General features: G+C 36.0%; 1 protein-coding gene across 4 annotated transcripts in view; it reads left to right on the forward strand.

The window, feature by feature from the left end:
* Positions 1 to 24,280, forward strand: part of LOC139149369 (protein dispatched homolog 1-like) — a 152,178-nt gene that overhangs the window by 73,663 nt on the left and 54,235 nt on the right. For 3 of the 4 annotated variants that reach the window (XM_070721096.1, XM_070721094.1, XM_070721095.1), the window contains one exon: positions 21,172 to 21,295. In XM_070721096.1, coding sequence (XP_070577197.1) covers positions 21,179 to 21,295 — 117 coding nt within the window. In that variant the 5' untranslated portion in view covers positions 21,172 to 21,178. Of the gene's footprint in view, positions 1 to 5,453; positions 6,137 to 21,171; positions 21,296 to 24,280 lie in introns of those variants that run through there. The other variant, XM_070721093.1, reaches the window with a different exon arrangement.

Raw genomic sequence — 24,280 nt, forward strand, 5'->3', positions numbered from 1 at the left:
ACCTTAAGTTTGTATTTAGTGCATACCGTAGATGCATGCTCAACTGTAAGTGGGAATTTGTTCAAATGAAGTTGTCATTTACCAAAATTCACTACTGAGCAGCAAAAGTATAAGCTTGGTGGAAAGTTAAATAACTGCGAGTCAGAATTTTACATGTTTGTGATGATTTGCACAGGAACAAAACCAAACATCTCCAAGCCAATGACAGGTTGATTTTGTTATTACAAGCTAAAGGCCCATAGAAGCTATTAAATATCATAAGTACACTTACTCACTCAGGCCTGCCACATCTAACCAAATGTGAGCAAAGTGTCATTGACGCTATTTTCTCATTTTTGACAGAGTAATTAAAAGCTGTGTAACATCCTAACATTTTGAAAGGGACGTAACCCTTTCTGGTTCTGACTAGGGAATTCAAAGAACTTTTAATAGCAGCTGCCAACCCGCCAGAACTATATGCAACCCAGAATAACATGTTTCACAAAACACTATGAACATAAATCACATCAGTTGTCCCATAGGACTCTTGTTTGTCCATCAGCATTTAGGTACCATCTCCAATGTTTTTCTTTTTACAAGCAGTTCTTTCTTTGAAGGTTCAAACTTTCAAGCAGCATTTGATTGGATAAGGATTTTTTTATCAAGGAACATTCAAATTAAACTCACATGGATTAATTGTAACAAAAAACTGTAAACATTTTAACAAAACTAACATTGTGTGATCAAGTGTCAATTATGGATCAAGTGAAATGTCGAAGTTCAAAAACATATTGTGAAGTGTTTCAATTTGTGAGCCTTGTAGTTGTGCAATGAACTTTCTATTATTTAGTAAAAGAAACTCAAATAAGTAGGTTGTATTACAGTAAAGGCTATAGAGTATCCGAGTAGCAGGATTTTTCTGCTGACCTTTGAAATTGATGAAACTGATCACTGTGTTTATATGACAAGACCTTGCATGGGTGTGCTTTTTTAATACAGCACACTTCTTTAAGACGTTGAGGAAGTTTATCAGTAAACCAGAAGGAAAACTTCCACCATGTATTCTCAGATGTGTACTTATTAATAAGCACAGCAAAGTTGTTGTGCAGTCACTTAGCAATACATACCCAGCAACGTTCTCATATATATCCCTCTGAGTTGATCTTGTGTCTCATTGAGATGGAAAAAAATGCACAAATCATTATTCAAAAGCAGATAATTAAGGCCAGACGTCTTTCCATCAAAGGCAGCCAGTCATATGGGGTGACAGTGGTTGTATTTTACCGGCAATCTATGGCTATATGCTCTCTGACTTGTAACATCAATCAGGTTCAGATAATCACTGATATGTACGTGTCGTTTCAATGCATCATTATGGTAACGTTATTCTTTGATGCCATTGGTTGATTTGCATCATTTGTTGAGGAGAGTCTCTGATAACACCACCTTGCCCTGAGTTGTTGTAAACATGAAGTTCAGAGTCTGCTCATTTGTGTTTTAGTATCAAACTTTCACGTAGACATCAAGTGAATTTTTCAAAACCTTGTTGATTGTGACAGGCTGTTTATGGGGAAAAAATCCCTTGAAGAGAGCAATCCAGGATGTCAAGAGAGAACGGAAACTTTACAGTTGACCATTCATTGGGTTTTAAGTAATGATGATGAGAAAGTCAAGGTTTGATGAGAATAGAGAGACCAGCAGGTCCAACCACAGACAGTAGAGAAACTACTGTCTATGGTCCAACCAACCATGACAATGATGATGTTAACAACAGTGAAAAAGATATTAAGTTTTACATCGCTCCTTGAACATTTGTCTCCAAACTCCATCAATGGTTTTAGAAAATAGGCAACTCGTCAAAATGGCAAAGGAAATTGGTAAACCACTGTAGCATAATCTTTAAGGGATTTTCTGTCTGTGGTAAATTATTGATGTTTTCCAACTTATTTTATATTTACAGTTTACTAATGATTCATAAACCCTTGCAAGATTAGTGCTACACACAATAGTCCCAAATCAAATAATTCATGTTTTTTAAATAAATATCCAATATTTAAATGCGTTCCCAATGCTTCTGTATGCAGCTTGAGTACCCTGGGATTCGTTATGACTTTTGATCAAAATATATGTTAATATGAAAAGTTGCAGTTAAATGCATCACAGCGTTATCTTGAATAATAGTACCTGCGTTTGATTTTATTATTATAGCTCCGCTGTCAGCGACGCGGAGCTTATCAAATAGGTTGATTTTCCGTCGTTGTCCGTCGTCGTCCGTCGTCGTCCGTCGTCGTCGTCGTCGTCCGTCAACAATTGCCTTCTCCTCTGAAACCACAAGTCCAATTGCTTTGAAATTTTATATGCAGTTCACTTGGGGTGACCTCACTTAAGTTTGTTCAAATCGTGGTGAAATTTGCATATTTGTATTTTTGGGGCATTTTTTGCTGTTTTTGGTAAAAAAATCTTCTACTCTGAAACCGCTTGTCCGATTTCTTTGAAATTTGATATGCAGTTTACATAGGGTAACCTCATTTAGATTTGTTCAAATCTCGGTGAAATTTGCATATTTGTATTTTTTAAGGCAATTTTTGTCATTTTTGGTAAAAAAATCTTTAAAAATCTTCTTCTTCAAAACTACCAGTCAGATAGCTTTGATATTTGGTACATATGTCCTTAGGGATGATCTATTTCAGATTTGTTCAAATTGTGCAGAAATATGCAAATTTGCATTTTTAAGGCAATTTTTGCCATTTTTGGTCAAAAAATGTATATCTCAAAAGGTGCTGGTCTGATAGTTTTGAAATTTGGTATACAGGTTTCTACAGATGAGCTAAGTAATATATATTGAAATTATGGTGAAATCTGTAATTTTGTATTTTTGGGGCAATTTTTGCCATTTTTGGTTAGAAAATGTGTATTTCCAAAACTACTCATCTGATAGCTTTGCAATTTGGTGTACAAGTTCCTACAGATGAACATAATGATATTAATGGAAATTATGATGAAATCTGCAATTTTTATTTTTGGGGGAAATTGTTGCCATTTTTGGTCAGAAAAATTTTATTCTCAAAAAACTACTCATCAGATAACTTTGGTTGACATGTTCTTAGGGATGATCTGATGTGATATATTCAAACTATGATGAAATCTTCAATTGTGTATTTTTGCAGCTATTTTAGCCACTTTTCACTGGCCACTGCATTGAGCTATCAAAGATTTCCACCTTCTTCATCAACATGTGTCGAAAATATTATTCTCTACATAAACACAGCGGAGCTATATCGGCCGCTAGGTCGCTTGTATTATTAAAAATACATTTTTGTGATTTTTCAAATGAAATCACACTGATTCAATCAGTGCATTGATTGATTGAGGAAAACGAATCAATAAGAAGATTTATGAAACAGACTATTTTAGGAATCAGACTTTTTCTCAGGGCACACAGGGCTGAAGACTGCAGTCACCTATGTGTGTAAAAACAGACATCTGTTTCAGTATGGTATGGGTTAATTTCCATGCAGTACAAAGAGACTGTGTATCTTTCTGTTAAATATTGCATATACAATAGTTGTATATTTCCATGACACCTGAGTACCTTCTTATGGAAAAAAATGTTTTGTAATTTTAATCAAGTCACATCTCATACATGGTTGTTTTACTTTCCGTAGCTTCTGACTGTTTCTGTTTATGTCTGTGTATTAAATCACTGAATTTTACAAATGGTAAAAATAAAATGAAAAGTGAGAAAAAATTAAACAAACCTTCTAACTCATAATGTTTTACCAGTGTTCATGATTGTGTTAACATGAGTTTTTTTTTGCTGATATTATGTTTTACATTGTCAGAATAAAGGCTGACATTAAGTCGGGCCTTCTCTTTGAACCTCAAGCAGTTGCACAATCCGTCTGAAACTTGATGTTTCATTCAAATCACGTAATATTGAAAGAGTAAATGAATGAAAGCAAAAAAGATTGACAGCATTTTTACTTCTTTCACTGACAACAGTAATATTTATTGACCACCGTATCATGGTTGAGCTAAGTGTGTGGCTGGCTGTTAATTTGATTTGGTGAAATTTCATTTGTTGGCACTGAGAAAACTGCCAGGGGGCAAAAAAACCCTGAGTCTTTTACTCATGAAAGAAGCAACCCACAGACTGAGTAGATACACACAATTTAAGCTATTTGTCTGAATATGTTGCCAGGAAGTGCCTCGGAGGAATTCTCTGTTTAATCATCATTACCAGAATTTATCCCATTTCCTAATGCTTTTTGCTTTCATTTGTTAAGAGGCTGCTACCGTACAATTTTACATAATTAAGATGCAATAAACGTGTAACGCATTGGAAAAAAAAAACTGACTTGAATATGGCCAGTGTGAGTGTGTACTTGTCTGTGTGAGGGCTCTCTAGCATTTTCTCAACTTGTAGCGCAGTCTTACATGAAATACCATCATATTGATCATGCTATAATGAAAAATTCTTTCCTGACAGAAAGCTGTTTTCCTCTTTCAATTCCAAAATTTCAGTACCATTCTTTACCAGTTCTATGAAAATGAGATTGGTATATATACTCGGTCGTGGCTTTGCTGGTTCTTTTGCCATCCCAAGGTAGTCATCATAACAATGTGGTGTGCTTTTCCCTCAAATGATACCATCTTCTTTGTGACCACAAAATTTTCTGTATTTACCAGTTGATCAAGCCAAGGATCAAATTAACATGATTGGCAATAAATATTTAATTGGTGGATTTTACTCTTGTATTAAATGAAACGCAATCCCTTTTAAGGTATAGAATCGAAGAAGCTGGGAGTAGGATTACAGTCAATTAGGGAAGCATCAAGTGCTTGTGGGTTTTTGAGGCCATGTCACTACTAAATCATGGGCTGATTTGTTTTCTTAATCGACAAATTAGATATCATCTGTCACCTGAGATACACTCGTGAGGACACCAGAAGCAAAATGAATTAACATAACTCGGGCTTGTCACGCCTGTGCTTAAAAAGAACTGGTGTCACAGGGGGTCGTACATGCTGAAATTGAGAAATAAAATTTTATGAAGTGGAAAATAATTACCCCAGGGAACGTGCACCACTAGTTAATACTCTTTGGTCGTATGAAATGATGATGAAGTGAAATGCAGCCTTGTATGAGAGAGCTTTGGTGTGTGCAATATTGATCCTTTAATCTATTTCATTGCCTTCCACCCCTTTGAGTAGAGTGGTTTCTTCTCATGGTTTCTGCCCATGAACAATTTTTCAGCATGAAGTGAAAGTAAAGCTATTGTTCCAGTTTTAAGAGCTTGTAGATAATTCCATTGGTTATAAAAGGCATCAACCTTCTGTTTTATGAGTGTCACTACTGCACACTGCTGAGAGAGACTGTGGGCTGATCCATTCCACTGTTGTGCCCACCCCTCCAATTTAGCACAATGGTTGAGACCTAGTTAGACCTGTGGTGCTTTGTCATTCAAATATATCTTTTACTTCTGTTGGTTGAATGTGTATAGCTAATACGGTGTGGAGAGTTTTTAGATTCACACAGTCTGGGAACTGTGCCCAGTACTAGTACGCAGACCATGAAAGTCTCTACAGCCAGGCAACACTCGAGACGACTCATTCACTGATAAGTGTAATGACATCCAGACTTTACGGAGTTAACTTCCTCGGCCTGTTCATGTGAATGCTGTGTGGCTGTCAACAGAACTCCAAAAGTTTATTCAACCTCTCATATTTTTGGTTTTCGAGTCAAGTTCACACGAAGTTAGTTTTTGATATTCAACCACCGAGCGGTTTATGGATTCTACGAAGATGTTTGCAGCAGTTCTTAAGGAGAGCCTTCACACAATAGCTGATTACCACATTCCAAGACACTTTAAGTCTTACCGCTAATAGCTAACTGCTGACAGAAGACAATGTCTGCTTGAGGCATCCTGAACATCAACATTTTTGTTTGTAAGCAGAGATTCCACGATCGCTTAGTTTTAAAATCAGGGCCGGTGGAGCGGCAGAGACCCTTGTCTCTTTCAATTGTCATGGAAGGCAAACGTAAAATCATGGACGACGACTGGGAAAAAATTGTCCAACTGATTTCCAACCCAAGCAGGCAAGGATTTCTCAGATCACCATTCAAAATTCCTGCCAAACACAAGCAACCTTGCAGGTAATCTACTTTACATTGTCTCTCAGTTCTAGAAAGATAAAACCTTCCAAAGATTTTCCATCCTGACGTCAAAGTACCTATTATAGTTTTATGTATAACTTACTCTATTAGTCTGTATTGGTGCTATGAGATGGTGAGACAGGTGCAACTAAAAAGTTTGCAGATATGTATTGTATTACCAGAAAAGTCAGATTTTTTTATCTATGTATTTAATGAGGGCAAATATGAAAAATTGTGTCATTTGTGTAGCAGACTGACTTTGTATCAAATTAATGCTAAGGTATTACTTGTATTTTACACTGACAAAGGCAATTAGAGACACATGACTATTTCATCTGGGTTTTTTTTCTCTTTTTATGGCAATCTATTTCGTACTCTGTCATTGGTAAACTAACAAATATTGGCATTTTAGGTATTTCACATATAATCTTTAATATTTTAAATTGTGTCAGCCTTTTATAGTAGCCTGTTTGCCATATTTTGATAAGTCCCGCTATTGTGAAATTAACAGTTAGCTTATATTTTTTTACTTTTTGTGGCAGAAAAGGATTCAAGCTTCATTTCATACCCAAGAGGCAAGGTAATTCTCATTCATGGTCCAGGGAATAGAATTGTATCGTTGGAAAAACGACCCCGGGAAAACGTTATTTTTGATAGGAAATAACAAATGAAAGATCAACAATATAAAAATAACTGAGGAATTGAAATTATTGAGAAAAGCTTCTGGTTAGAAGGAGGTAACAACTGAAATATAAACAGTGCAGATTTTAAATAAAATTTATTAAATTGCAGATGGTAGTAGATTTATCGAAACAAACAGAGCTCATATTACGCAACATCACAATACTTTATCTGAAGCACGTAATCTTCTCAAAGAGATAATGTTAGCTCTTAATACAAGAATGAATACCCTATTTAAATAGGTTAGGGTGTTATTTACATTGGACATAATTGTTTGAAGGAGTGTGCTAAACAAAAAGAAACACAGGATAAAGTCCCCATGATATAAATATTGTCTCTGCCGGGCACAAGCATGAGCAAAATGTTAGTTTGTTCAATTGAAGTATTTCTGCAGGTTGTTACTGTGCATTGCTAGCACAGATGATGAATAATTAAACTTAATTGCTATTACAGCAGAGAAACCCTGGTAATTTATAGAACTTAAATACCCTGCCTTTTTTTAATCTCCAACTCTGGCTTCTGAATTGTTTCAAGTCAGATTCTTACTTATTTTCCTGCATTCCTTCCCTAAAATAATCATCATAGATATTGTCACTAAATGTCATTCTTGAGTTTCAACTTGGAGGCTCTGTCAACTGTAACCTTCGATGTATTTTCCAGTATTTTCCAACTTCAAAATTTGGTTACAACCACCTGTATGAAAGTAAAAAGTTTGAATACAGTGTACAAGAACATACAGCAATTGAATCAACCATTACCTCATGTTACAAATACCTTAAGAAATTTAATGAAAAACACAATGAGAGCATTGTAAAATTTGCTCCATTAACTTTTTCTGTGGTATACAGGAAGAGATTTGGTATATGTAACTTGAACAGAGCGGGTGATATTGTACAAGTTGCAGTTCTCAAAGTACCGAGTTGCCAGCCTGTGACGGCATGTTGCTGGGCCTTATCAGACATTCTCGTTTACCCCATTAACAGCAAATCTGAATAAGCACTTACAGGGAAACAAGCAGATGTTATTTAGGTCGATGATTATAGAAGCACATCAACAGTAAGGGAAAAAGTTGAAAAGGGCCACAAAAGGAGTGATTAAGACCTCGTGTTCATCTGCATACAGTATATGCGCAGGTCTGTACTGTCTGGCACAGTACATGAAAACATCTGTCTTTTTACTGACTGGTATTTAGGTAGAAGTACTCATAGAAATACTATAGAAATAGAAAGTGTTCAGAAAATAGACTCAAATGAGAGGGCGCCCAGGCGTATTGACAGACGTAAAGAACTAGCGTCATAGTTACGGAGGTAGCAGACCAGAGTTCCTCTGCTAGACTTAAGTAATGGTTGATTAGAAAAATAAAATGACATACACTTTTTAATCATCACACTACAGTGCAATTCACATCATTGCTGTATAAATTATGCTTCATACCATCACACTGTAACAGTCTCTATGACAATCGTTTAACGTTACTGTAATTGTATTTTCACCCAGTGCCTTCAAACCTACGGTGTGTGTGAAATGATTGGCTTCCATTGAAAGATGTATTTGCAGACTTAGATGTGATTCTTTTGTGTGGGGAACATAGGCTTTTATAAGAGCCCATTGTAGTTTAACAGTGCCCACACATTCACTGACAGGCAGTATTTGGACTACTGATGAAATTAATGTACACGTACTGAAATAGAAGTGTGCCCTTATCAGTCACAAGATTGTTTTACCTCTGAATGGTAAATGTACACTTGAGTGAAACATTTAGCGAGGATCATTTTCTCTGCTGCACAAAGGACAAGAAAACTTCATGCAGCCATTAAAATTTGTAGAAACCTGTGTTAAACAACCTAAGGTGTCACTGAAATAGCGTGATTGTGACAATTGAATAGGTTAATGTTTTGATTTCTTTCGTAGCTTTGATTTTCCTGCTCGAAAATACTATTAAAGTGAAGATGTCTACTGGGTATGTGAATAAAGTGTTGTTAAATAATTCTGACCTAGTTTGGGTGACTGGCTGCAGTGTTGTTTGTATACTGTCTGCTATGCACTGAGACCATGTCTTGGTACTCTCTCATATTCCAATCAAAACACAATCACAGATCTAGATTATAAAAAGAAATTCAATAGCCCTAATAAGGCTTAGGAATGAACTGTGTGCTATCCACTCAACAAGAAATTCTTGTTTTAGCTATAGCTGTATCAATACTAAGGACTGTGGTTTGATATGTTTGAAATTTTTCCTGCATTAATTTGATATAATGTCAAAATTGACTTAGGGGCAGTTGATAGTGTGATGTAGCCACATGTAGTTCTGATCACGCCAGTGTTTTTGGACTTGAGTACGCAGTTTTGGAACCCTGGTACAGTGCCTGATGTCCCTATTAAATATGGTTGCACGATTAGGGAACTCCCGTGAAATTGACCAAGGTATCACCAGATACATGTACATGCCAAGTTGTACACACAACAACATCAAGTTACTACCAAGGTTCACTTGCAATGCATACTGTCGTGCTGACCTTACAACAGTAGTGTCATTATGCACTTTGCAGTAATACAGAGTAGTTTCAATTCTTCTGCCAACAGCTTGAGAGATATCTGTTGGATACTTGCCTTGACCTGGGACCTTGAGTTTTGCTGGAATGTTATAGTCATCTGGCTCGGCTGGCAGAATCAACAAGTAGCCAGCCCCAAACTTTCCACTGGCAAAAAGTTGGCCACAGGCATTTTGTGAGATTATAGCCAACATGAATTCAAGCAAGAGATTGCCTTAGTGGTCATTACTTTCAGTTTTGATCAAAATTGATATGAAAGAGATAAGTACTGCACAGTTGATGTTGTTGGTGATCAGTCAAACAGTTGACAACCTGCTCAACCATGTTAAACAATGATTAATAACTCTGGAGCGGAAATAAAGAAATATTACTGGTAATTAGCAGTTTCAGGTGTATTGACATCCACTACCGGTGGTATTTCCATCAGTATAAACACTCAACCAGTACTTTCCACATATTTATATCCTAAAATATCCCCTTCTGTTAATTTAGTGTTGTGGATTATTTTTAGAATAGTTTTAACAAGTGGCAGTTTGAGTGTTTGTACTGGTGGAAATATTAGTGGAATAGGGTGTTTTATGGATATTTTAAGTGGAGAGAGTATTGTTTGAGTGTTTGAGGGAATATCTATTCAGAAGGTATTGGTGTTATGGATATTCTAGGTGGTCATGCATGCACGCATGAATTTCAACCCTTTCATCACCATGGTTTGATCCAAATCCATTGTTATCAATGGTGAATATGGACCAGTTTACAGGGAATGGGGTGAACAGGTATACATATATAAGTAACCATATGTTTTGCAGCAGAGCGTGTGAAGACAAACTTGAAAGCACAAAGGCAGCTATTCATGTACCTTTTATATATTAAATATTTAAATATAGTGCAGGGGCATAGCTGCAGGAGTCTGGCTACAGGTACTGGACCACAGTTGCTGGGAAAAAGTAACAATGGCAAGCAAGACTTAGCCATTCTATGAATTCATGGTTATCAACATTGTAGGATAACTGTTTATTAAGTTGCAATTTATCATTATTCTGTTAAATCAGCAGTAGATGATAATTGTTGATGCTGGGATAGATTAACTACATGTAACATATAACATACACTAGGATTAATAAACTAACAAACGAATACATTACGTAATGCAGCCTCTTTATTAATAAATTGGTCAGGAGTGTATAGCAGACACCTGGGTAAAATTTCCTACTGAAATGTTGATTTTTCAGTTGGCTGTATTTTTCCAGCTGATGAAGCAGATGTCCAAGATCATTTGAAACAGCAGAAGGGTTCATATTTGTTCAAAAAGTGTGTGTAGAAGAAGATTGAGGAGTGTATAGTCTTCGGTCAAGATGACAGTTAATTTGGCAGTGCATGTGTCACTTTTGCAACATTAGCTAATTACATCTTTTATCTGTCTGAAATGTCAGCAGAGGGAAACTCCAGACAAGCATTATTCAATAAAAACAAATTTCCAAGTTTATAGCTGTGTGCGGGTGATATTGCCTGAAAGTGACATAACAAACACAAGTCTAGCACTATTTGTGTGGGTGTGTGTGTGTGTGTGTGTGTGGGTGTGTCATAGCATGACCTATTTGAGTTGCATTTCGCATGTTATAGCCATTGAATTTTATGTTTTAACACAAAAAATTCAAAATCCTCTATTGTAAACCCTTTTTACTCAGTGTCCTGACACATCAGTTCCTGTTTGACCATTCCATTAAAATAAAGTGCTGTAGGCCTCTGTATAAAAATGAATGTGTCATAAATCTTTCACTTTGATTACTGCCACCTGCCCTGAAGTGTCAAAAATCTCACAGGAGCTGAAGTTCTTGGAAGATTGCAATAAATGTTGTTAAAGTATCTGTGTCCTGATGAGATGTTTGGGAGTGCACTCTACTAAGGTTCTTTTGTGCTATTTAATGGATCTGTAAGCAGTGCCGTGCTGTGCTGTGCTGCTTGCCACCGCAATACATCATTTATCTTGGGAAAAGCAAACTGCTTTGAGATGATAAATTTGAAATCAACCTACAGCATTAGTCATAAAATGTTTGTTTTGCGAGTAATAAAGGACAGGAAGCTATCTTGGAAAAGTTAACAAATATTGAATGTAGCACTATCAACACATACATGTATCCCTGGGTAGGCATTGAGCACCAAGGTGATCAACTTAGATGGACCAAACATGCTATGACATGAAAATGGATGTGGAAAAATGATGGGTTTTATTCTATTTTTAGAAGTAATTACTCAGTATATTAGTTTCAATTTAGACAAAGCAACATTGTTTGTATTGAAATTATTTTAATAGCAGCCCATAAATATTTCATGCAGTGTCACTTTGTTTGATAATATGAGGTAATTTATTTTCCGATGAAAAGACAAAAAAAAAGATCAGAATATAAATTACATAATGATAATACATGCTTTCAGCCTGCTCTCATTGAACTTAAAAAATTCATTTTTAATACATTATCTGCAGCTATCAGCTGTTCTATAATGAATGTAATCTATCAGTGAGCAGATGCCTCAAAGCCATGGTAATTTAAGACTTTGCTTTTGTTAATTGTACTGGTTTACATAATGCTGACGTGAGAGAAGTAAAAGTTTGTATCTGCTACAGGTCTATGTATGGCAGAATCAAACGGGGTGTTTTTATATAGCTCATGATATCAGAGCTACTTTTGATCCTTAGTGACATTAAACTTTGCCCAGCAGACCACACTGCATACATTAGCATGACTTCTTTCTCTAATTTTGGTCATTGTTGATTTGAGACTCACAGGCTACCATCAATTTCAACAATCTCACTGAGAAAGTTTACTCGTCATGAAAACTTTTTTTTGCAGTCCGTGCCGTAAAGGGGTTAAATCATGAACTAGTGTACCATGAAACATAAAATATGTTTATCATTACACAGTCCTTCGGCAGTTCTCCGTAACTCCATGTTTAAGAAATCAGTGACTTTCTGTCACTTCTTGTACTATGCTATCTATTTCAATGATGGGTTAGGTAGATAGGCATTGTCTCCTTTTGTGACTTGCCTAACTTTTTAGGGGCTTGCCTAACTTTTTAGTGGCGTTCCTAACTTTTTAGGACACATACCAGTAACTACAGTGCTTCATGTTCATGATTACAAGGTATTTGTAACTTTCTAGTGAGTTTGGAAAGGATTTCCTCCATCACCTGGTACAAGTAGCTATAATTTCGAAATTTGTGGTGCCAGGGATTTGTGATAAATTTCCAAGAATTCATCAAGCAAAGTGATTCCCCCCCCCCCCAGTATTTTTCTTGCATTCAATTGTCTTGTAGATCCCCGTCCGTCATGAAAGAAATGAAACCACATTAAGAAATAATTATTGTACTGCTTCTGAAGTCTTTTTAAGCCAGTAATAATGGCTGCTGCAAAATCCCTTTTCCCTGTCTGTTGATTGCCTAGATGCCCTAAAGGAGTCAATTTCCTGTCTCATAAATCCCCCCAGCCTCATAAACTGCAATGTTTCCATTCTCTATAAATCTGCGGCAAAATATGTTCGTCTGTTGACATATCAAATGTATGTAGATTGGAAAGTGGATTGCCTGAATTGAAACATTTACACAGTTGGCCATTGGATTTCACAACAGCTATAAATCACAGTAGAGTTAGCTATTTATCGCTTGAAAATATGGCCATATTTCAACCTTTGGAGCTGGTATGTGTCATTGCATTCAGATCGGTCTGTCAACTCTTGCACACTGACTGTGCTGCCAGACCTTGTGCCATTGCTTGTCATGGCTGGATACTGAGGACTTCTATGGCTGCCATAATATTCATTCTTTGGACTGCAGTATGGCTGGAACATCTCTGAAATGGTTTGAATTGTCCGGCTTGGCTTGGACATCTCTGAAATGGTTGGGATAGTCCTGTTCATCCATGGCGTCTGTGACTCAGTCTCGTAGTGCATCCATGGTATGTGGTAGTCATGGAAATAACATCTTCACCTTTCATTGGCAGTGTCCAGTCCTTCCAACACATCACGTTTCACATTTTCTTCATGCTTCAGAAATTTCTTCAAAATTTATTTTTAACTACGAAATATCTCGTTAAAAATAAACTATATGAGAAGGCACATGCCGCAGTGATTAAATTATATTACACAATTTTTACCAGGTATCAATGAGACATTGTTTTCCATTTCCATGAGTCAAGATGTTTGTGTCTTGAGGTCAATGACTTAGGAGTAAAAGTAAAAAAAATATTTGATGTGTTTCTGGTAATTGCCAATATCACTTTCAGATTAGCGGCATTTTTTTGAATTTCCTACTTTTTTGCGAAAAGCCTCTGCTTTTTTTCATTTTCAACAAAACCGCAGCATAGTTTTCCTCAATGAACAAATTATAATACACAGCCAAAATGATTCATTCTTGTATCAGAAAATTTAAATAGATTCAAATAGACACTTTTGTGTCAAGTTCACATCTCTTCATTCCCACAAAATGCTAAGAATGGGGAGAGGGTGATTTGCACTGAGTGTGTAAAAAGACTAATACTGCTGTGGTAATCTTGTGACAAAGTGATAAGGGGAGGAAAAAAAGGAAAAAGAAATCACAGCACTTTTGTAAAAGTCAAGGACTAGAAACAGAACTCTTTTTTCTTGGCCTAATATTCAGTTTAAATAATGGATTTCAGAGTTTAGAACTGCCATGGAGTTGTAATTAAAAACCTTCACTATACATGTATGTACACAGAATATATACATAAGAATGTAAAACAAGCCAGAAAAAGTAGTCACAGTGGTGGAATTCAATGTCAACACCAGTGACTGATGATAAAGAATAACGGTTATACAGGATTGGACACACACTGTCAACTTGAATATTAAAACAAACGTGAAAAGTTTCCTAGCTATCCATTGTATAAATGTTAAGGGAGAATGTGCCTCAGGGACAGATATTCAGAAGCTTGAATTGTACAGTACTTTGTTTTTCTGCTCCTTGTTCGGATTCATTCTGAAGCCAGTTGAGTAAAAAGGTTTTCACCGTCTTGTTATTGTGAAAGTCGGGTATTTAACATTTCCCTTTACCTGTAAAGCTATTATGGTTAGTGCGGCCATTTTTAATTTCAAAATTGGTAAATTTTAGGGAATTCGTTTCTCTTATTCCAAACTTAGCACGTGGACCTGACTTTTATTCATGATCAAGACAGAAAATCTTGTAAAGCTGCCTTTGGGAATGTTTTGGCAAAATTTAATTTGTCTGTTTTGAGATACACATTACCTTTTGATAAATGTATGTACCAGTACCATTAATTGTATAATGCCATGGCAGAACGGAAGATTTTATGCCTTACATATGCTGACAAAAACTTCCTGTCAAAACTCCACCTTCCAATAATGTCAGATTACATGCTCTTTAGCACTAGTAGCATTACACTTGAAAGCACTATGGTGAACCAGCATCCTCAGCCAGTTCAACTCAGCATGCAGAATGGAGACAAACTATGGGCATTTCTCATGCAGGCTTTAATTGTTACCTCAGATTGTCAGCTGTTCCCAACGATATCCACAAATGTGTTGCATCTAATCCTTTGGCTCTCATTGTCACATCTATTTGCCATCACTGAATGCCTATGTATGATGAATGTATTTCCCATGAAGAGTTTTGGCCAGCTTAATGTGGTTGACAAACATGTAATCTGCTGTAATTTTTTTCCCTGGCTCCAGCATGTCGGTTTAATGTGGACTGTATTGGACATGGCATCCTTAAAGTGTATTGAAAATGACATCACGAGAAAGATTCAATCTACAGTTTCTTTCATACTGTGTATGTATGTTGTACATGGCAAACAATGACAGTGTTTGTTTTGAAGAAAAATGTGAAATCAAACCTAGATACATGTAATCAAACCTTAAATCTTGATAATTATAGAAGATGTTTTTTCCAACATTTATGGCTAAAAGAATTATGGGTAACTTTGTAAAGGTTAATCTTATACATGCAGTCACTACCTATGACATTACAATTAAATGTAAAACTGCCATCCAATATGGCATTTACACACACAAAAAATTTGTAAACAACTTTGATATATAAGAAAAGAGTACCCTGAAATTATCCATAGGTAATTGCCTTCAACCAGATATGGAGCTGTGCTACAATTGTTGACAGCTGAGTGTTGTTCAAGAAGTTGAACGACACTGGTGAAGGAACACTTATAACAAGAATGATTGGGGGTATCAGCCGAATTGCAAATTTCACCTTGTGATGACCGTGATTTAACGAAGAGAAGGTGTTGCAGATAATGTCAAGACACTATTTTCACCAATTTATGAAATGATTTGTTTATCGTCAGGTGTGCTGAAATGGCCATGCCTCCTGGTAGCAGATAGATATTTCACCACAGCCACGAGTAGAGATTAAGTGTTAGATTCTACAGGGCCTACATATAAAACACAGTGCTAGCTCAAACAACCATTAGTTCATGTGCAGAAAATATACTGCTAGAAATACTTTAATGGGCCAAAATGTGTAAATTCAGTCTCCACTGTGACAACTTGTGAGAGACAACTCAGACTTACTTCATAATTCATTGGCTATTAAGCACTGTTCAGCCAAGCATAGCAGTCAATCCTGGCCCAGGGCATGCATGCCACAAGAATAAAACTGTGTAGTGTACATTGTATAAGCTATGCCTGGCTGGTTTACCATTGAAAGTTTTTGTGTCATCTGGAACATGCTTCTTTTATTCCTGACATATATTTTACGGCATTCACCTTTCTCAAATGGCACTCGGAAGTGACTGAAGCCATGCATCGTGAATCCTGAATTTTACAAAATTTTTACAAAATTTTCCTACTAATGAAAAAGTGTGTCATTGCTCGTATTCAAGATAGATTTATTTGATACCTGTGGCAAAACACTGTTTTGTATAGTGTGATATAGGGCTCTTTATAGGGCTCTTGCAGATTTGGTGTCATTTCACCAAATTCACAGTCGCACACATGAAAGATTGTTTAGCAAGACCAGGTATATACACCTCAATGTGAATGCTTTGATCATTGATGCTAACAATAGTTTACATTATACACAGGGTTGTATTCAAAAACATGTTCATGTTTGAATATAACAATACAGTTGGAAACAACTGGTTAGCATGCCCCCATGGCTTTTCTCCTGAATAAATAGTGAGTAATCTAGTAGGATTAAATTTCATTTTCTATTTATTTTGTCATCATTTCTGCCATTGTACACCAGTTGTAATCTAAATATCACCTGTTCCATACCGTCCACATTATCGGCTCACAGTAACTGGAATCTCTCATACACCATACTAGTATATATTATTGAGTGGCCATATGTGCAGATAACTTTAAAGTTTGATCTCTGATGCATACCCAAGACCCCTTACAATCAACATCCTAAATATAGTCTCAATGAATATGTATGACTGTATATGTGGTATGACAATCTAATTTTGTCTGAATGACTATTTTACAGAATTCATGTAAAACCTGGTATGTAGACTCTTTTTCTATGACTGTTCCAGCTGTATAGAAATATGGCTCATGCCATATGGAAGATAGTGCAGTGACCCAGCTGTTACGAAAGTTTCTGTAGAAAAATGACTATCCAAAACTAAGTTGCAATATACAAAAGTGGTTTAGCATCTTCACAGAAATTACAACTTGAAAGTGATATAGCGCGACTCGTCTTGACAACTCACTGTATCAGAATGTCTCTCTCTTTGCAAGCCTGTTTCAAATAGAAACAGGCCATAACAATGCCATTTAGGTTATCCTAATTAATGTCTTTAATAATGATAAAACTATTTGAACTATCACATTCTTTTTTTTTGTAAAATTCCAGATTGCATTTGCCCATTATTAGCTCATATTTAGTATGTATATAAATACCAAAAAGAGCTTATATGGTGAGTCGGTGGCGTCTGTATGTCTGCATGATAAAAACATGTGTTTGTGCTTACAAAATAATACTGTAATAGATGGTTAAGGGTTCACTATAATAACAAATGTCTGCACTGCCAGCAAATAATCATCCAAAATCTTGCCATTAATAAAAGTGATCATGAAATATGATTTACATGAACTTGGTAAATGACAATATTTCATGCAATATCAGGTTACAGGTGCTCCACACAAATGTTTCCGCACAAAAGATGAGTATTTTAGTAAATGAAACTCAGGTATCAGAAAAATGGTGGAAAAAGTAGTTTAAAATTATAGCTAATTTTACGAATGTCAGAACTGTTTTAAAATATCAGGGGCACCCTATAAAACTGTTTGTGTAAAAAGGTAGTCGTGGTTGAAAGCAATTTTTTGGCAGGTGGTTGGGTAATTTTCAAAAATCAGTTGGGAAATGGAGGAATAAGCAGGGGCAATATTTCATCTTTAGGGGCAGGGAAAGTTCATTTTCTTGCTCTGCCGGCAATCTAAAAAGGCCAAATTGATAGATGTGAAATTCAGTTTCTTTGGGGATTTTGCTCATGAGTAGGAAAAAAGTATGTGGCAAACAGATGACGGTGGGGACTTATGTGGTGGGGAAGGGTAGTTGAGAGTTGTTTTTAGAAGGGAGAGGGGATGCAGGGAGATCTCATGAAGAGGAGTGTTGATAAGGAAAAGCTGATGAGTGTTAAGGGAGACTTTCCAAATCATCATCAAAGGGCAGTTACAAACACCTGCAATTTTTCTCCCCAAATTTTAATTTTGTTCTAAATATGTTTGAATTGCATGTTTACATGTAAATTTAAATTTTTCAAAAATTGGCTGGTTGCCTGCCCTGACACACGCAGAAATAATCTCTTTCACAAAAATATAGAGCTTTCCAGTCGTCTGCTTCATGAACATAAATTTGCAATCTGCTACTCAGAACCTGAAAATACAGAGAAATTCCAAAGGTTAATAGGCAGTGGAAGAAATGGTATGGCACAGATTGTAGGGACATTCTGCTGGCAATAAAAGCATTTGTTACCGAAGTAAACCATTTATGAGTGTATTATTTTGTGAGTACAATGACATCATGCTTTTGACAATAAGCCAATGGGGCAGATATTATACCAAAAAACTGAGCGTGATATTTTGCGGCGTTTCAAAGACATGAGGTTCATAAAAGTGAAAGGAAATGTATGCTCTTCTCTTTCATCAGTTCCGCTCAGTGAGAACTGTGCAATACATACATGAACAATACATAAGCCAGGAAAATAGTCAGCATCTGAAAAGATTCAGCAATGTTTCTTTGGAAATTCAATTCACAGCTTGTGCTGTGAACATCTCTGTTGTGAAAAAAGATGATAATTTATCTGTAGCTCTTTCACAGCATATTGACAGTGGACTGTAATTCATTCATGTCCATACAAAGAAAACATTTTTAAATTGTAGGTAGTCTCCTCCCAGAGTTCACAGAGTTCAAAAATATTAATTTCAGATACCAGGTAGTTGCAATGTTCTTTTCAATTTACTTTCAATTTATCCTAAGGATTTGGTCATATGTAAGGGTAGAAAGGACCCTAGGGGGATTTTTAGACTCTCAAATCATACTTTCTGGTACACTGCGTGGTTAGACTCATGTTTGAAGTGTGTTGAGTGAAAATAAAAAAAGTTTGTGTAATCAAAAGTTAATTTTCCCCGTAGAGTGAACAAAGGGATGATTTTCAAATATTGGCAAGTGTTAGTTCCTTTTATTTCTAATACTAATTGAATACCAAATTTGCAGTTATCCTTCTTCTGGTCCTTTTAACCAGATGCCCAATGGAAATATGATGGCTTTGCACATGCCACATATTGTGGTGATGCATTGCTTGTATTGTTTTTAAATAATACTTTTATCCATTTTTAGCTCATTTTTATTAGTTAATTTTGCTATAGTTACCATGTGCGTATGCGCATTATGAAAGGACTAAATGTGAGTTCAAGAAGCAAAACCGACGCCATCTTGTTCTCAGTCTTGTCCATTTTGTCATGTTTTATACTTTTCCTTGTGTATTTGAACATGTCTCTGATGGTGATGATATACTCTGTCAACCTTGTGCATATTTTGGTATCAAAGGCTGCTATGATCGACTGAAGAACAATGACCTCTGTATACCGTACTCACTGGGTACAGGCAAATCCATTGTTTAGCGGCAGACATGTCAGGGTTGCTGAGGAAGGGAATCAGCGGCTGATAATGTAGCCGAGCGCTCAGCAGGGCCAGAACTATCATATACCACCATTAGTATGCACATGTGTATTTAACTAGATAGAGTTGTGCAGCTGCCGAGGGTACGCCCTGCTCTCAGCGATAACTTTTGAATTTCTTGTCGCTTATTTTGGTTAATCTCGTTAGTTGTGTGTTGATTTTGACATCATTGTTGAAAAGAGGGTGTGCATATATTTGATTTATTTACATAGGAAGTACATATGTGTCAGATACCAATACAGCTTGAACAGGTCCACGCCTCAATAAACACCTGAGTATTTGATCATAGTCATGATATGTAACGTGGTTGTTATTACCTTTATATTTGTCAACAATTAAATTTGCTTTTGACATATTTATGAGATCACTATCTGAAACTCTTGCTGTGGTGAGAATTCACCTTTTTACCCACAATGCATTTCAATGTCATGTACATTTGCCCCCTAGCACAAGACAAAAACTACTTAAGGTAGTGAGAATTTAGGCAAACTTCAAAAAGGTCTAAAAAGTATACGGTACCATGCCAAACAATCAGAGGTCCAGCCTCCGCATATGTTGACTAGGCCAAATTGTCAATTTATCTCATGGGATTGACGATTGGCAAATGAAAAGTATCCAATCATCAGGCCAATAATAGTGATTTGCTGGTAAAGGCTTTCCATAGTCACTTCAATGTATTCAGTCCTCTGAATAGTATTCATGCAGAAAGTCTTGCACACAACCCTTGTATTATTGGCAGATGTGTGGTGGGGGCTTTGTACTTTCTTTCTTATAAGAGAAATTAAAGACATTGTGCTGAAATGAATGTTTAAAACCAGGATTTAATATCTGAAGGGGATTGAAAAGCCTGTTTAGTGACAAAGTGTTGTTCCATATTATTAATACTTGTGTTTCTTATTTTATCAATTGCTACTAAAAAAATCAAATCATGATTGAACGTGTCAAGTCGAGCTAGGTTGAAATTCATTAGAAAATCTTTCAGCTGATCGCTTGCATATGCACCTGGTATAAATTGCATTCAAAGTTACTCTGCCCCACGTGTGGGTAGAGTAACCGTGAAGGCTTGAATATGAAGATGGGCAATTTTTCCACTCTGGAATGAAAAGAACTCTTGGTGTCCAACAGACTCGATCCCCAAAAGATCACATGATAGCGGTACAAACAAACAAACCTACATGTGAGAATGCTAGTGGAAACACATGTATTTCTATGCGCATTTGTGCACATGGTTATGTTTGTACTGTGGTCCATTCAAATTCCGGGTTTAACCCATTGGCAAACTTAAAGGGTATTGCTAACCTTTGATGATTATTTCATTATGTTAATTTTGAATGTCAATTGCAAGTTCTTATTCTACTCCCAAAAGAATATTGAACACCCACTATTTAGCTAGTCAACCTAGCATGTACATCAACATGCTTTGGAGAGTAGAACAAAAAATTTTGGTCGACATTTAAAAAAAATATTGAAAAAATCATCAAAAGTTAGAATTACTGGCTCTCTAACTATTGTCAAATGCTTATCAACCATGCAGCCACCTGTATGATATGCGTGATTGTCTGATTGGTCAATTGATATGCACAAGTAATGGAATTCTGATTACATCTGTTTGTCTCTATTCTGTTTCAGTTATTCGATGGTGATATCTCGCTACCCATGGCTTATCATGCTGATTGTACCCCTGTTGGTAATTGCTACCAGTCTCATTAGCTTCATGCTGTATGACTTGCCTGACTTTGAAGATCCAACCGCTGTGAGTACTTATCCCTCGGATCTCCCTCCCTCCCCATCAATCATTGCCCTCCCCAAAAAGATATTGTTCATCAATAAATCTGATACACAAATGTTGTAAGAAGCACAAGAATAATTTTATTATGTTTAATATCCTGTCATCAAATCTTGAATCGGAGGCGTATAGATTTGGTTCTTTCTATGTTATTCAAAGTCATACCATCACCATTTTCTTTCATGTTAAGCACAAGATCAACAGATTCTGACAGAGGGATGTGTAGGCCAGTTTGACTGTATGATTTGGTGCAGCTGCCCGACTACCATTTCATTTCAATGTCGTCAATGTCATGACTGTGCGATAATTCCCACAAAGGATTAACACACTACAACACTTATCTTCAAAAGCGGCACAAGTTGGCCATTTCCTACCAAACGATTTTGTTTTAAAGCCGCTGGTAATGCTGTAAGATACTCATTTTGGGAGTACTCTGAAGTATGCCTGCAAATTCAGAACCTACAAAGTCTGATCCAGACTGTTGTGTCTAAGACACAATGTCTGTCGTATCTGATTTGATTTTGTTTAAACTTTGTATAAGGAAATTGCGAAGTGCCACAGATGCACATTAGTTCCTTTTTACAATATTATTGGTGGTTTTTAGCTCTTATTTGGTATGTATATAAATACCAAAAAGAGCTTTTTGGTGAGTCGGTGGCGTCTGTATGTATGTATGTATGTTTTTGTCTCATGATAATGTGCCTTTAAGGTAAGGTATTTTGGCCTGTCCCCAGATGTGGTCCTCACCTTCCTAAACTGATTTCTTTCAAACCCAGCACAAAAACAGTATACAATGCCATACATATGCGTGTCAATTTTTTCCTTCATTAATCAAACACATCCAATGTACAGTCATTTTATGATGATATATTGTATGTATAGAATGAGTACTGCGGCATCACCAAAATTGGATGCTCAGTGAGCTTTTTGGTTTTTTTACGTTGAAAGTGATTACTATAACCTTACAATTATTTGTTAAACTGTCTGTAATAAAGTTGTCACAACTTCCATAATGTGAAGTGAAAAATAAAATTTTAAGGTAAAACGCACCTCAGGGACAGATATTCAGACTCTCAAACTTTTACAGTTTTTCTGATCTACCACTTGTGGGGTTCTTTTTAAAGCTCTTGGTGTGTGAAAACTTTTCATCATCTTACAAGTTTTTCGAAAATCAAAACTTTTAATTTTCTCCATAGAGTTAACACAGGGATAGCAGCCATTTTGAATTTCAATATTGTTAAATCTTGGGTCATTTGTTTCTCTGGTACCAAAATTTGCACGGTGACCCCGATTGTTATTCTTGATTTTGAAAGAGTACATTTGAAAGATTCATTGAGGAAAGTTTGAGCAAATGTTTAAGTCTTTCACTTTCAAGGTCCATACTACCTTAATGGAGAGATTACAGTAACAGTTAAAGTTCAGGTGAACTCCTGAATTTGCATGTGTATGGGACTCTGCACCCTTATTTGCATGTCTAATGTAAAAAATATTACACGATTGTGAATCCATAGGTCACCGCAATAAAATGTAATTATAATACTTGGTATGAATTATATAATGATGGTTTATCTGCATAATAAAGATTTAATAGGGTTTCACATATACTATACAGTGTTATGAAAAAGAATTCATTATTGCATTTTCACTATAACAATTTTTCATCTGTGTTATCAATTGTATGCACGTTTTTATTAAAAGAAAGGAAATTTTTGTGCAAATATATCTCTGACCTTCTGGTTGGCCTGATTTATGTAATTTCTTTATATATACAGTAACTGCTCTTTTGTGTTTTTGTAATATTGTACACGTGTCCTTGTCATTCGATTTGATGTACTTGACACTTTTTGCTTGATGATATAGCCATGTATGTGTGTTGTCTACAGTGTGATATCCGTGTGTGCATGTGATAGTGATTATTGTAGTATACCGATAGTCTAAACATCACACATGAAAACGTGCAACCATTAAAAGTACGGGAAAATCTTGTGACATTCTGTGTGTGCAACTTGCATAAATTAAGCAATTTGCATGGTAAATATTTCAGCTGAAGAGTGACATTGCAAGCAGGCGCTGTGTATGAAAAATCATTTCAGAAAATCTGGACATGTATGTAAAATGTTCAAGTTTTTCTTCCAGTCATAAAAGGTGCCTGCATTCATTGCCTTTCAAATTTTAGACATCAGATTTTATACCTTGTTTGCCATGCAAGAATGAAGAAGACATTTACATAGGTCATATATAAAATATGTACTTATTAAGGAAGTTGGAACATTTTACTGAACAAAGTTGAGTGACCTTGAAGATATGTTACTGCAAGATACAAATCATCTTTGTGAACAAAAACCTTGATTTATATCTAGCAGCAACCCTGAAACAGATTATCTACTGGTATAAAGATTTATATTTAATACCTGTTTCTTTTGATCATATTGTCTATTTGTTGTTGATGACAGATATCTCAATTGAAATAATACTAGTAATATCAATGCCTTCTTTTCTATCAAGGTTGCATGTGGGAGTACAAATCTCTCAAGGTAGAATGTGCCTCAGAGGCAGGTATTTGGACTCTTAAAGTTTTGCAATTCTGTTTCGCTCTACTTTCATAATACTCTTCCGATCTACCGCTTGTGCGGGCTCATTTTTAAGCTCATGGAATAAGTAAAGTTTTCACCAGTTTATTTTTTTGTGAAAATCAAAAAAAATTTCCCATAGAGTTAACATAGGGATGGCGGCCATTTTTAATTTCAAGCATCAGTAAATAAGATTTTCAATACTTTTTAAATATTAAGAAACATTCAGTGTTATCTCTGGGAACAAGATTAGGCTACTTTGGATCATTGTTTTTTGGCATGTTTGCAAGTCATGTTACCAATGTCTGCAAGTAGCAATATCTAATTCATAACTTAGGCTTTTAGTACCTTAGCCATTGCCATGCTTCAATGTCCTACAAAT

This window comes from Ptychodera flava, chromosome 14, assembly GCF_041260155.1.
Source record: "Ptychodera flava strain L36383 chromosome 14, AS_Pfla_20210202, whole genome shotgun sequence".
Taxonomy (NCBI): domain Eukaryota; kingdom Metazoa; phylum Hemichordata; class Enteropneusta; family Ptychoderidae; genus Ptychodera; species Ptychodera flava.